Raw genomic sequence first — 13,163 nt, 5'->3', positions numbered from 1 at the left:
AGCGTCGCAAAAGCGTCCGAGCTACTCCTTCGAACGTCTCAAACCGGTCATACTCGAGCGGCAACGACGCGTCGGTAGAGGCGGCGAAACAGAACGAGTAGTGTTTTGACGCGCGTATACTTACGCGGTAATACCTTGTTCAGACTAATCCTTTCATTGCAAGGTGCTTTATATTTGCATTGTTTTGGTTTGGTAATTGAAAAAAGGCAAATAGAAAACATTTTCGTTTACAAAATGTTAAAATGTTTAAAAATGTTAGTGCAGTAATACCATGTTCAGACTAAACCTGATATCGTCAAGTGCTTTATATTCGCCTTATTTTGGTCTTAAATAAAGAAAATATCGGGAAAATTTTTCAGGTCGTCAGGAAAATAACACTGGTATTCTTGATTGATATTGCATGCCTAACATACTGAACTTCTTTAGTTGCGAAACGCCAGCCGTTGAGTAACTAGCTGTGCTCACAGGGGTTATTCAAAGCCTAACAGATATCATAAACTAGTTGAACCATACTCGGGGACAGCGGGTTTAAAATTTAAAATAATTTCTTATATTTTTTACTACGTGTGTAGCGCAACTGACTTCAGAAATATTAATTTACTTCATAAAAAAATCTTTATGTTTACTAAAAACGTGATTTACCGTGCTTGAAGAAGCAAACAAATCTTCATTGGACGAATTCATATTTCCTTTGAACGAAATCGCTGCTGGAATCTAGGAATATGACAACACAACGCATTTGCGACGCTCGCTCCAGTATGTCATAGCAAGCTTCACCCAACGCTTCTGTTTATTCCGCTTCTAATACGCTCAACGCTTCGCTTCATTTGACGCCTCAGTATGTCATTAGCCTAATACGCTCAACGCTTCGCTTCATTTGACGCCTCAGTATGTCATTAGCCTATGAATGAGGTGACCGCAACGACGACGACGAGATGAACGATCGTCCGTTAGTTCGCGGCTAGCGGGCAGACCGGGCAGACAGTGGAATAGCTGAGAAGGGGGGAAAGAGATGCAGTATTGAATGAATCAGAAAACTTATCGTTACATTGACAGCTGTTTGTCAGAAACTTGGTCCACTGAAAAAATGATGAGCAAATTACAATTTCGTTAAACTGAAGCCCCACCGTCGAGGACCCTAAGGAACGGGCCATCGAAAGTTTCAGCGATTTTGTGACTTCTTTTTGAATCTTTCTTTTTTATTACTCTAAACTGAGTAAGTTATCATCACTCATTCTTGTTGAAAGTGGAGGTACACTCCAATTTTTTTTCACGTTATAATTACCGGAAAAGTTATGTGAATATTTTCCACTGTCATTTTCATGTAGATTTTACGTGATTGTCATTTGAGTTCATTATGAACTGGTGAGATGATTCATCCTGTGAATCTTATTCAGTAAACATATGCATTTCATGTGAGTTTCACGTAGAATTTAAAAAAAAAAAAGTCGCACGGGCATTCAAAATCGCCAATTCGTAAATGAATTAAACGACATACAAAATGGCAAAATGATATTGCGACATTCGCTGGCGATAATCACTGTTGGCGGCAAATAAAACTTAAAATATATGTAATAGTGTTGATATGTCACCCCCTTTGTGGCAGAACACACAATAAAAATTCTGAATAAATATTAGTAAATAATCAATTCATCACAAAACATCCCCCCCTATCAAAAAAAGTAGGAGGTTGTATCCAAGACACGACCGCATAACTGACGTAGAACTACGCACATTATTAACAAGTGCATTGTTGTAAGTGTTTCATTAATGATTCATAAAGGCTACTAATGATTGCTTTGTGCTTCCTCAACAGTGAGAGAATAAAAACACTGAAAACACGAGCTGTAAAAGCTGTTTCACATTCAGTAAATTAGACGGTCGCTACAGATTTAAATTGCTAGTATCCAGCACAGATGGCTCGCTTGAGTTATTAAAAAATTATTATCCTTCAAATACTTATTTATTTGCCTTGAAAAAGGCATTTCGCTGCTCAAAATTGGATTTGCTGATGGCAACCTTTATGCTGCCTCAGTAGTGGGGCAATAACGGCAGTCTGGCGACACACGCTGAGAAGTGAGAAGAACCGCGTTGCACCTGAGACATGGTGACCAACCACAGGGCAAGTGATTTGTTTGATTTAAGGGCAGCCACAGGCGCAACCCGCTACTATCCACTGCAATCCGCTGTTACTTCTGAGTGCGGATATCTGCTGATATTGCTGTCAACGTTGTGGACGGTCTAGCCAGCTCACCTTCCGACTAATAAATGTAGCTGGTTTTACCAGAAACACGCTTTTACAGTCGAAGGTTGCTACGAAATAGGCCACGCCTTTCTGTTCAGTTTTATCATTCTCTAATGTTCTTTAGATGAATTATTAAACAATTCGCATTTGATTTTTGTATCCAGCGAATAAACACCGATGGTGCTTTCACACACGCAAAGATTTTAACCCGTACCGTGTTGCGGTTTGTAACATCAAGTTATTTCGTTTGCTCGCTGTTGCGTGTTGCATCATGTTGCAACTGAGCAGCTGGGAGACGACGAAATATTGTTAATGCTGATTGATTGAATTGACTTCAACTTATTCCCGTAAAGTCGAATTAATCACCTTTGTTAAGGCGTTCTAACAGAACAGGGCAGTTTGTTGTTCAAAATCGGTTATGCTGATCGCAGCCTTTGTGCTGCCCCAAAGGTGGTAGGGATTAGGTAAATAAATAAATAATAGATCGCAGTTACAAATCTTCTGATCTACCAATACTCGAAATGTGTCATATCCAGAACACACCAAACACAGTTAACTTCAGAACAGATGTAGATAACCTCAACACCACTCACGCAGGCATTCTTCACACATACCAAAACACCACATCTCGCAGATCACAGATCACAGAAGGCCGAAGCCCTTAACTGGCTTATCGAGACGTTTGGTGCTACCTCGCTGCTGCTTAGGTATGTGATGTGATTTGTTTACTGGCGCAACCCACTGCTGCTACTTCTGCAATTCGCTACGATGCGGCTAACTAGTTATACTATTCAGTCGACCTTTTTTGGGAAAGGCAGCAAGCGACCAATCAGAGGACGTAATTTTCGTATTAACAAGGCTTGACAATATTAAATAGTACAATAGTTCGCAGAATCAATCAACACTTTTCTACATTTGGGTGGATGCGTGTATAATTTTCCAATCAATTGCTGCAAGAATCAAGGAAATCGGTTGAAAACAAACTGATTTATAAGCGTTTAAAAAGGGACATTTTTCGTCCCCTTTTCGTTAATAGTTTTCCTGTTTACATCCCTATGTGGCAGGCTAAAGTAAAACGTAGTTCTACGTCAAAAATGAAAATGATAAGAGTTATTTAAATCACTTCCGTGTCTTATGCCTTAATGGCTTATCTGGTTGCGGCACGTGGGGACTGCGGTGAGTTCGTCCCCAATAATACCACCAATAAGCGCTATTATATATTTATGTATTTATATATTTCCAAATCCTCTACGATGCTGACGTTTGGCTGAAATTATTGTAGAATATTGTTATATGTTGTTTGTAATATAATTTGATAAGAAATTGTTGTTTCGATGACATTGACATGACATTGCCCTTGTCGTTTCCAAATAGTGCGAAAACGTTCTCGTTTTTCAAAAAACAATTCTAATATTTGTTATGAATCGTGTTAACATCGTAATGATCACTCATAAAATTTTAAACAAAAACTTGCATTTTATATGATTAAAAATTTATGCATCAATTTCACACCAAAATATGATTACCATTACCTTAAATCCATAAGTTTTATTTTGTGTCTATCAGTAGAAGTTTATCGTCATCCTAATCGTCATTGCGAACTGGGCCTAGAAATTTACGCAGCTCCCAGCTAGACTATTTAAATTTCATGAAAAATATTTAGTTAATGCAGTATAACCGTATATGGTTTATTTCGAAGTTTATCGTTTATCGACCGACGTTAACAATTTTTTTATCTTTGGAAGTATGACCAAACATGTCAAATGTTAATGAAAAATGTCTGTAACTGCTCGAAAACTCGGAAATACAAGCTTGAAATCTGGTAAAAATCTATCCTTGATTCTAAAAAATTTCGCTCACGCAGGCAAAAGTCTGCACTAGGAATACTAGACATATAGACACAGACAAACAGACATACCACTGTATACAAAATTCTAAGAAAATTGTGGTTCCGACTAACTTGTGCGACACGTGACACTTACTGGACATATTCCGCAAATGATACACTTTCAGCTTTTCTATTGTTTTAAGCAGCACGGTCTCCCAGCTGGTACGATGCTGGCCTAACAAGCCAGTTGTCGTAGGTTCGAGTCTCGGCTCGGGAGAGACTGCTAGTGTTAGTAGGATCGTAGCGCTGGCCCCGCAATTGTCCTGTACACTTAACAGTTGGCTGCGAAGTCTGTGTATAATAAACAGAAGGTCGAGTTCCGAATCGGAATGTAGCACCAAGGCTTTGCTTTGCTTAGGCAGCACGGTGCTCGAATACTGTCAACTAAGTTCAAAAGAAAAGGCTTATTAGCGCCACCACTGCTGCGGCGGAAATATTCCCCATAATTAAAACTCATTTCAATTGACCGTTATTTTGATCCCCGCAAATAAATCTCGTGGTACGTCTGTTTGTCTGTGATATAGATTCGTTTGCAAAACGCAGGTTTTTCGAGTCCGTGTGCAGATTATTGTTGAATTGCAGATATTTGCAGATTTCCAATAGTTTATTGTTACCTTGTCGGCATTGGCACGAAAGAATAATAATGTCGATATTGAAAAATTGGTGATCACTTAATTTTTGAATTTGTAAAAGTTCTCTGTTCGAAAAATATTACAAAAAAGTGGCAATTTACATGTTTGCCCCCACCCCTGAGCGCGTTATGTATTATTTGAATGATCCCTTTGTCCAGTTCATTTATAACAACAAGTTTTTATCGTTCGTTTTAGTCTCCTGTTACTTTGTTGGTTAGCTCATTAAATCTAACGATCTGTTCCGTCTCAGGTTCAAACTGGTTTGTCAGGGTCAGCATCTCACCTCGAGACCAGATGAAAGGTTTTACGGAAATTATTTGTGATTTATTTACTGGAGTTAGAATCAATAGTCATTCTTCCCAGGATGTTTTATTCCCTAAGCACATTCTGTGAAATCCAATCACTAATAAAAACAGTTACCCTATTATCGATACTCTGTGTTGCATCTTTTTTTCAGCGGGGTATCAAATTCAAAACGACCGCCTTTAGTACAGTTTCAGTTCAGTGGACTGCAAGTTTTCATCACAGATTGTTCTTTTATTCGTTTTATTTCGTTTTCTGCTGCTTGTTCAAAGTTTGGTTCGTCAGCCGCCGTTGATGTTCGTTTTGATTGAAAAATACATCTATTTCTTGTTCGTTGCTGTTATAAGTGAAATATTTTACTACAGAAATCTGCATTAATTCGTTTATATATGTTATTGGAGTGTAAAAAGTTGTGTGCCGTGACTGGTAGTGAAGAAATCGTAGATTCTGCAATCCTACGGAAAGTGCTTATGCGTTAACGATTTTTCTTCCCTCGTTTTGGTGTTTCCATACCCTGAAAGGGATTAAAAGAACACGCAATGGACGATCTTATGTCCAAATTCGAGGAGTTGATTCTCCATGCAATTTCGGCGGAGTCGCGTTTAGAAGAGAAATTTAAGGTAAGCCGAAAGGAATTTTACGTGCTAAGCTGAGGTAACGCGAATATTTGTTCATTTTAGAAAAGCACTCAAAATTTAGATGATCATGTCGCTCAGTGTATTGCCACTGGAACACCGGTGCAAAACAAAAAACGACCCAAGCGACTGGACTCGGTTGACCATGATGGCCCTAACGATCGGGAGCACGAAACGTCAACCACCTCGAATAGTTCAACTATTTCACAAACCAATCATCGGAAGAATAGTACCCACGATGTTTCGAGGCAACAAAATCTGTCAAAGACACAGGATGAGCTGGAAAGTAGCCATACGAGACCAGCTCGTACCGCTCGAATTAAAGCAGCGCAGCATTTGAAGGAACCAGGACTGAACCATAAAATGCGGCAACCTAGTATTACCGTCAAACAGGAACGCATTTCAATGGAGATTCGGAAAGATCAAGTCGAACAGATGGAATTGGACGCGGAAAATGACGCGAATGTCCTTAACGGAGTGGCTCCTTTAGAGAAGGAAAAAGAAGTAGAGAAGCGTAGATCTAATGATGAAGGTTTTGGAAGCAATAACGAGAAGGATAAAGAAGCTGAGGAAGCTCCATCGGAAAGAGAAATGTCTATTATGGTTATCCCGCAGCCAATTCCAAAGGTAGAAGTTCTGTCTGATGAGGAAGCTGCTGAAAAAATGCCTCCTCCTACAATGCCCCCACCAAAGACTAGAACTCGTGCGAAGAAAGGTGATAAGACGAAGACCAAAAATTCACACGTCTTTCCTCTTCCCATTAAGAAAGAAAAAGATGCGGATGATTTGTCATCTTCATCGGCTGTTTCTTCGGCCGAATCAAGCTTATCAAGCACCTCCGTTAAAAGTTCGGAACGAATCCGCAAAAAGAAAGCTTCAGCTCAGCTGGTGGATATGAGCAAAGTTCATATTAAAACCGAAAAATTATCCAGTGATTGTTCCAAGAAAACAAGCAAATCTAAAACAGCAGTAGAAAAGCCATCAACCAACACAAGTCCTGCTGCGTCAGAGAAATCAGTCTACGAGGATGCACTGGATGGAGATTCAATCATGCGACCGTTGGTTGTAGCTTTGGATAAAGTCAATGTGGGTTCGGAACCAGAGAAAAATCAAACTTTTGCCATGGAGAAAAATGGAACGTTCTCATTGCCAGCTTCAAATGGAACTTTTGTAGTGCCATCTCCTATTGGTGGTGCAGCTAATGGCACTTTTCAAGTTAAATCTCCGGAAAATGGGGCAAATGCCACTTTCGATATTCGTCAGTTGCCTGTGGCTGGAAACAGTACATTCGTGATGGACACCAAGACAACAGAAAAACAGCAGCAGCCTCCAGTCAATTCTAGCATCATGACCGAGGACAATTCTCTACAGGAAGAATACAGCCCGGAGCTGCACATCAAACCCGAGCCCAAATCAAAACCATCAGTTCCGAAAAAGCCGTCTACTGTTGCCAAGCCCAATCAGAAGAAAAACCATGCACTCTTTAGTATGCAAAGCCCAATCAAGACGCGAATTGAGGCGTTTGAAAAGGCGGCCATCTGCTCTCCGATGCACACTCGCACGGGCAAGGTGACAACACCTTCCCAGAGCATTAGATTGCCACCGAAAACTTCTACTACTCCATTGGCTTCTCAACGTTTTCCATCATCTGCGAAAGCCAGTTCCATCCAAACAACGCCGACTGCTCAAAACTCACTTTCCCAAATGGGAAAAGGTATATCGTCGTCTGCCTCGAAACTGGCCCATTTGCAGAAGAAACCAACCTTAGCGTCAGCCACGCTCACCAAATCTCACAGTCTATCACGGGAGCCAAGCATCGACCGAATTGGCACTCTATCGGGGGCCACTTCCAGCTCATCACTGGCCCTACTCGACGAGAAGAAAAAGAACCGTGAAGAAAAGCAACGTCTGGCACAGCAGCAGCGCGAGCAGCTTGAGAAGGAAAAGCGCGAACATGCCGAACGGGTGATGCGTGAAAAGGACGAAAAATTGCGCAAACTCGTCCAGGAGAAGGAAGACAAGTTGCGCGCGAAACAGGTACAGAAAGCCAAAAAGATGGAGGAATTCGAGAAGCGACGGCACCTCGAGGAACTGAACCAACGGCAGCTTGCGGAGCAGAAGCGCGAAGAACTGGCCCGTCTTGAGCAGCTGCAGAGGTAAGTGGGTTTATTAATTTGATCAAAATTAATCAAACTAAAGTTGCGTATATTTTGTAGTTCACAAAATATTCTAACTTATAATCAATACTTTTTGTTCAAAGTTCGAATTGTCTAGGAAAAATTAAAGTTTTTTCTCATTCTGATTTATTTATGAAAGTTACATGAAACGGTTCTTCATTCTTTGTTCATGTTCATGTAACTTTTATCTGTTACTAAAACTGAAATTTCTAGACAGATGTGTTACATTTTGCTTAGTTTCATAAAGCAAAAACAAAATATATACGGGCTCAACCGGGATTTGAACCCGGGACCTCTCGCACCCAAAGCGAGAATCATACCCCTAGACCATTGAGCCGCTCGATAAGGTTATAACAGTTTTTTTGCTTCTCCAGTGTAAAAAATGCTCTACTATTGTTTTGTTTGTCCATGCAGTTTTTAGTTAATCCTCTTTTCTCCCCACACAGAGCCGCAAGAGAACAGGAAATACTTAAACTAAATCAAGCGAAGGAAAACTACGAAATCAAACTGCACAAGCAAATGTACCAGCAAAAGATTCAGCAACAGCAAAAACTTCAACAGCAACACCAGCTTGAGCTGCTAAAGCAGAAAAGCATTCCAGGAGCGTTGCTCGCGGACCCAGCATCTAAACCAGGCTACTTTAACTTTGATATGATCGCAACAGACGATTCCACCGACGACGAAACTGTCGGCGCCAACAAGAAGACAAAGCGTCCGCCACTACCACCGTGGACTAGCAGTGAGTAATCTTGCATGTTGCGAGTTATTAGCTTACGAAAAACTCTCACACTCTTTTTACCTTTCTCACAAACAGAGGAGAACCGACTTCAACCGATGAGGATACAGTCTCAGATTCAGCTGAAAGTGATCGATCAATTCTTTTCCGTGGCTCCAATGACACCCGACCTGCGGGAAATTTTCCCCACCATCGACGCGCGCAAGTTGAAGCGGAACTCAAGTGCGGTCTGGCGAACTCCACCACGGTACTCGCAAATGCCTAAATACTGAAGGATCAACTGATGTTTTAAATGCAAATTGGATCTAGATATACTATAGTTGTATTAACCGAAATCTCTCGAATCACGGCAAGTAGATTTACACACAGTTTCCATGAGGTGGGTATTCGATTGTGTTTGTGTATCTGTGCGCACGCCTTCCGTGCTACTTTTTATAATCCATATATAACGAAACAATCTTGCGCGCAGAATAATCGTGCATTAACTCTAATAACAATTTGTACACGTTTACTGAATGCGGTTCCACTCCCAGTCGATTGATGTTTTCGATGTTGAGAAGTGCGCACATTGGGCGTTAATCCACTCGTAATAATGGCACCAGTAGTAAGTGTTCGAGATATTTTAGAGACTGTTAGCGTATGCTCCCGCAATGTTTTCTTTTGTTTATATATTTCTGCGTTCGAAAAAAGAGGGACATAACTAAAATATCAATTAATACTGGTTCGTACACATTAAGTATTAAACAATATTATTAAATAAATATTTTGATAATTTTTAACATATTAGGTTGCGCGTTGTTTGAAAGAATAACCAGAGGTGCGGTAAATTTACCACATTAACATAGAAAACTACAATTTTTACACGTAAAATTATTTATTCCTGCTTCAAAAAACTTTAGAACCAAAATGAACACGTAAGATATTGTTTTAAGAACCGAAACGTACACTCTACACACGGACTAGTCTTCTGTTATAGCCCGATCAGCTCAGATTAGCTGCATTTCTTTCAGATATTCCTGATAGCTAGTGGCGGTTTCATTGCCGTAGCAGCAATTTTCACGCCACTCTTCATCTTCGTCGCACTCAACCTGCTGGTCGCTAAACCCGTAACCACGGAAGTGAAAACAGGCTCGCAGAAACTCAGCCAGCCACTTGCAGTTCCATAGGTTCCGTTCGGCTTTGATGGCACACAGTTTCTCCATCTGGTTGCTGTTGTAGTTGGCAATATACTTCAGCTTGTTGGAGGACAAATCGAAGGTGGTCAGCTCCGGCATGTGCCAATAGCCTACATCAATCGCCGTTAAATGGTTTTCGTTCAGATGCAATGTTCGCAGCGAAGGCAGTCTCATAGGAAAGTTGATGTAAATTTCGAATATATTGTTCCCTGATAGATCAAGCTCTTCCAATTTGTTCAGCCCGTCAAACTGATCCATCACCAAAAACTCAAGTCCGGCCGAAACCAGCCCAATGTGTTCCAAATTTCTCAGCTGGTTCAGATTGGCCGGCATTTCTTTCATTGTAACGTTTCGAACTTCCAACCAAATCAATCGATACTTCTTCTCTTCCGGATCCACAAATATCTTTTTTGTCTGGCTGTCGTAAATTATCAGCACTGTTACGGACGGTTGCAAATGCACCCACGGTACAAATCCTCCTGATATCTCTAACATTTTGGCGTCGGTCATTAGCTCGAAAAGCTGTGGCGAGGCAGTGAAGATGTTGCTATCTTCCAACAGGATGTACTGTTGTTTGGCAAAGTTCGCATACTCAATCGTGGTTCGATCGTCGATCTCCAGCTGGCGGATGCAGCAATCGAAGTGGTAGCGGTTTTGCCGGCATGGCAGTTCCCAACAGGTAACATTTCTTCCCGCTACTCGGGCAACAGCGATGAGGACAAGAAACAACCTAATAGATTAAAAAAGTTAGTTATTTTGACTCCTGGGTGGATGACGAGAGCTACTTACGAAACACATCCATCGCGGATCATCTTTAACCGTGATATAACTTGATCATCTGGCTGAACTTGAACGGTTCGTTAGCCTTGAGAACGCAGTAAATAGTAAGTAGGCCAGTGGATAATACCGCCATAACGAGCGTAATTGAGATTAGCTGGCACGTAGGTACTTTTACGTGGAATATACATTTCACCGTTGTTGAATGCGGTCACCGATCTCCTTTTGTGTGTCACTTTATTTATGATTGGTATTCCGCGAAGTGCATCCTATCTGCTTATCAAGATGGTCTATGTGAAGCAGGGATTCATTGGCACGAAAGATTTTGTTTTCAGAATTTTCGTTATAGAAAGCTCAAAATTATGGGTTGAACTCTGACAGTGTTGAAGAGTTGTAAAAATTTTGCTGAAGAATTTGAAAGCTCGACGATTTTAGAAAGATTTTACAATTTTCTTATAGCAAAACCAGGTTAGGGGCCATCCACATACCACGTGGACAGTTTGGGGGGGGGGGGTTGTGCAATGTCCACGGTCCCTACAAAAAAAAAAAGAATTTGTATGGACAGTTGTTCACGGTGGGGGAGGGGGGGGTCAAAATCGTTAAAAATCTGTCCACGTGGTATGTGGATGGCCCCTTACATCATTTCAGACAAACTTTGGTCATATAAATTTATTTGCTAGGTCCTGTTGATACAAAATTTGACAAATTTCATAGCAGCAAATGGAAAATTTTCGGTTCTTTTGTTTATAGGAGTTAACTTTAACTAAAAAACTTTATTCGCCCAACTGATGCACACCGGGAAAAAATGGACCCAAATTTCCACTAATTAAAAGCCGCTGGGCTGGCAGCTTGAAATATAGCATTTCTTATGTAAAATTGGTCAACAAATCGATCACGGGAAAGGGCATATATTTCCAAAAATACACAAAAATAGGGTGAAAAGGGGCAAACCATCTTCAATCGATTTGTTGACAAATTTTACATAAGAAATGCTATATTTCAAGTTGTTAGCCCAGCGGCGATTATTTAGGTGCTTATTACGGGAGTCACTTCACGGTGAAATCAGAGTGAAGTGAATAAAGTCCTATTACGGGACTCACGTAAGTGAGAAAAACGTCGCAAAGTGATATCTTTCGTGGAATCTGGGTTATTATGAGTGTCATATCAGTGAAGTGAGAACGGAAAAAGCGACGTTTCGCGTGGAATTATTTCACGACCATTTTGAACGGTGAAATGATTCCACGAAGATGCCATAAGTCTTAAAGTTGATTAATTTGTGATCTAATGGTAAATGTTGGATTTATTCTTCAGTAAAGAAACGAATCCGAATTTGATCCGTGCCTTAAAGCGTTAAAATTTTCATTTTTTTGCTCGATGAAAAAAATGCAAACTAGTTCAAGAAATTTTCGATAGCGAAAAAACATTTTTTTATGCCGAATGTCTTAGAAATGCAGAACACGTCAAGATCTGGTGTTATCTAAAAAACGACTTTCTGGGACTTAGAGATTTTTGAGCTGGGAAACAATCTCATTTCACTTGTCCTATTCTCAATTTCACTTCACTGTCAATCTCACCTCCAGAGGTGATTTTTGTCACCTCACTTGAGGTGGAATCGGGAATAGGTCTAAAAAAGTGAAGTGAGCGTGAGAGTGAAATATATTTCACCGTGAAGTGACTCCCGTAATAAGCACCTTAGTAAAAATGTGGATTCCGGGTTTTTCACTAAATAATCGGCGCTAGACCGGCAACCCGAAATATAGCATTTTTTATGTAAAATTGGTCAACAAATCGATTGAAGATGGTTTCATTTTGAGCAGGGCACGGGAAATGGTCTAGTTTGCCCCTTTTCACCCTTTTCTTGTGTATTTTTGGAAACATAGACCCTTTTCCGTGCCCTGCACAGAATGAAAATATCACCAATCGATTTGTAGGCCAATTTTTCATAAGAAATGCTATATTTCAGGTTGCCAGCCCTGCGGCTTCTAATTAGTGGGAATTTAGGTCCATTTTTTCCCAGTGTGCGATGGCTTAACTTTTAAAACAACACACTCAACTTTTAACTTTAAAAATAAACGCGTCGAACAGAAATTTAATGCGTTTTACCTTTCTCCTCTCGAATCATCACCATTTCAAAAACCGTTTATTTCGTTCACTGAGGTGAATGTAGGTGAGGAGATAGCGTGAAATGAGGCTGCAAGTATGTCATTAGTGTGTTTATGAAGCTAATAGCAAACCAAATAGAATGCGAGATCTCTTTCACACAAAATACGACCGTATAGTGCGATACAATTTCGAACTTTTCCTTCTTCGCGCACCTTTATGTTTCTCATTGGGTTTCGTTGTCATTAGAAATCTCACATGACTCAATCAATCTATTTAACAATGAGAGATTTTCTCACTCTGTTTTGTTAGTTACATCATTATTATGAAAGTCTTCAACGATTTTTTTTGTCACGAATCAAGGGATTATAATATTGCCTAGTTTATTATCAAAGGGTACACGGCGTGTAAAAAGAACAAATTTATTTTAAAAAAATGGGCAAAGCGTCGAACTGCCGAGAGAATAGTACGGTGCTACAAATGAAAATAAAAATG

General features: G+C 40.3%; 2 protein-coding genes and 1 non-coding gene across 4 annotated transcripts; 1 reads left to right on the top strand and 2 right to left on the bottom strand.

Moving 5' to 3' along the window:
* Positions 1-5,305: 5,305 nt before the first annotated feature.
* LOC129722169 (inner centromere protein) lies at positions 5,306-9,132 on the top strand. Of its 2 annotated transcripts, XR_008727562.1 has the most exons (5): positions 5,306-5,688; positions 5,749-7,859; positions 8,327-8,619; positions 8,695-8,995; positions 9,086-9,132. XR_008727562.1 is itself a non-coding variant. In XM_055675439.1 (4 exons), exons 1-4 carry the CDS (start codon positions 5,608-5,610, stop codon positions 8,886-8,888), a joined length of 2,679 nt encoding a protein of 892 aa, XP_055531414.1. In that variant the 5' UTR covers positions 5,306-5,607; the 3' UTR covers positions 8,889-9,132. The 2 variants fall into 2 exon arrangements, 1 of the variants encoding a protein (XP_055531414.1); XM_055675439.1 differs by having other exon boundaries at positions 8,695-9,132.
* On the bottom strand, positions 8,146-8,217 carry Trnap-ugg (transfer RNA proline (anticodon UGG)). The gene has a single exon. It is a non-coding gene; the product is annotated as a tRNA-Pro (tRNA).
* A 339-nt stretch (positions 9,133-9,471) lies between the features above and the next one.
* LOC129722170 (platelet glycoprotein V-like) lies at positions 9,472-10,723 on the bottom strand. Its single transcript, XM_055675440.1, has 2 exons — positions 10,581-10,723; positions 9,472-10,521 (listed from the first exon to the last, which is right to left on the bottom strand). Exons 1-2 carry the CDS (start codon positions 10,601-10,603, stop codon positions 9,603-9,605), a joined length of 942 nt encoding a protein of 313 aa, XP_055531415.1. The 5' UTR covers positions 10,604-10,723; the 3' UTR covers positions 9,472-9,602.
* Between the last annotated feature and the right edge of the window lie 2,440 nt (positions 10,724-13,163).

This window comes from Wyeomyia smithii, chromosome 2 (genome assembly GCF_029784165.1).
Source record: "Wyeomyia smithii strain HCP4-BCI-WySm-NY-G18 chromosome 2, ASM2978416v1, whole genome shotgun sequence".
NCBI lineage: Eukaryota > Metazoa > Arthropoda > Insecta > Diptera > Culicidae > Wyeomyia > Wyeomyia smithii.
The sequence above is the reverse complement of the archived record's forward strand: the minus strand, read 5'-3'. Positions and strand labels throughout refer to the sequence as shown.

Coding starts and splice junctions, on each gene's coding strand:
- LOC129722169 (XM_055675439.1), top strand. CDS start 5,608: ATGGACGATCTTATGTCCAAATTCGAGGAGTTGATTCTCCATGCAATT. Junction 5,689..5,748: donor GTTTAGAAGAGAAATTTAAG/GTAAGCCGAAAG, acceptor TGTTCATTTTAG/AAAAGCACTCAAAATTTAGA. Junction 8,620..8,694: donor ACTACCACCGTGGACTAGCA/GTGAGTAATCTT, acceptor TCTCACAAACAG/AGGAGAACCGACTTCAACCG.
- LOC129722170 (XM_055675440.1), bottom strand. CDS start 10,603: ATGATCCGCGATGGATGTGTTTC. Junction 10,522..10,580: donor ATCCGCGATGGATGTGTTTC/GTAAGTAGCTCT, acceptor TTAATCTATTAG/GTTGTTTCTTGTCCTCATCG.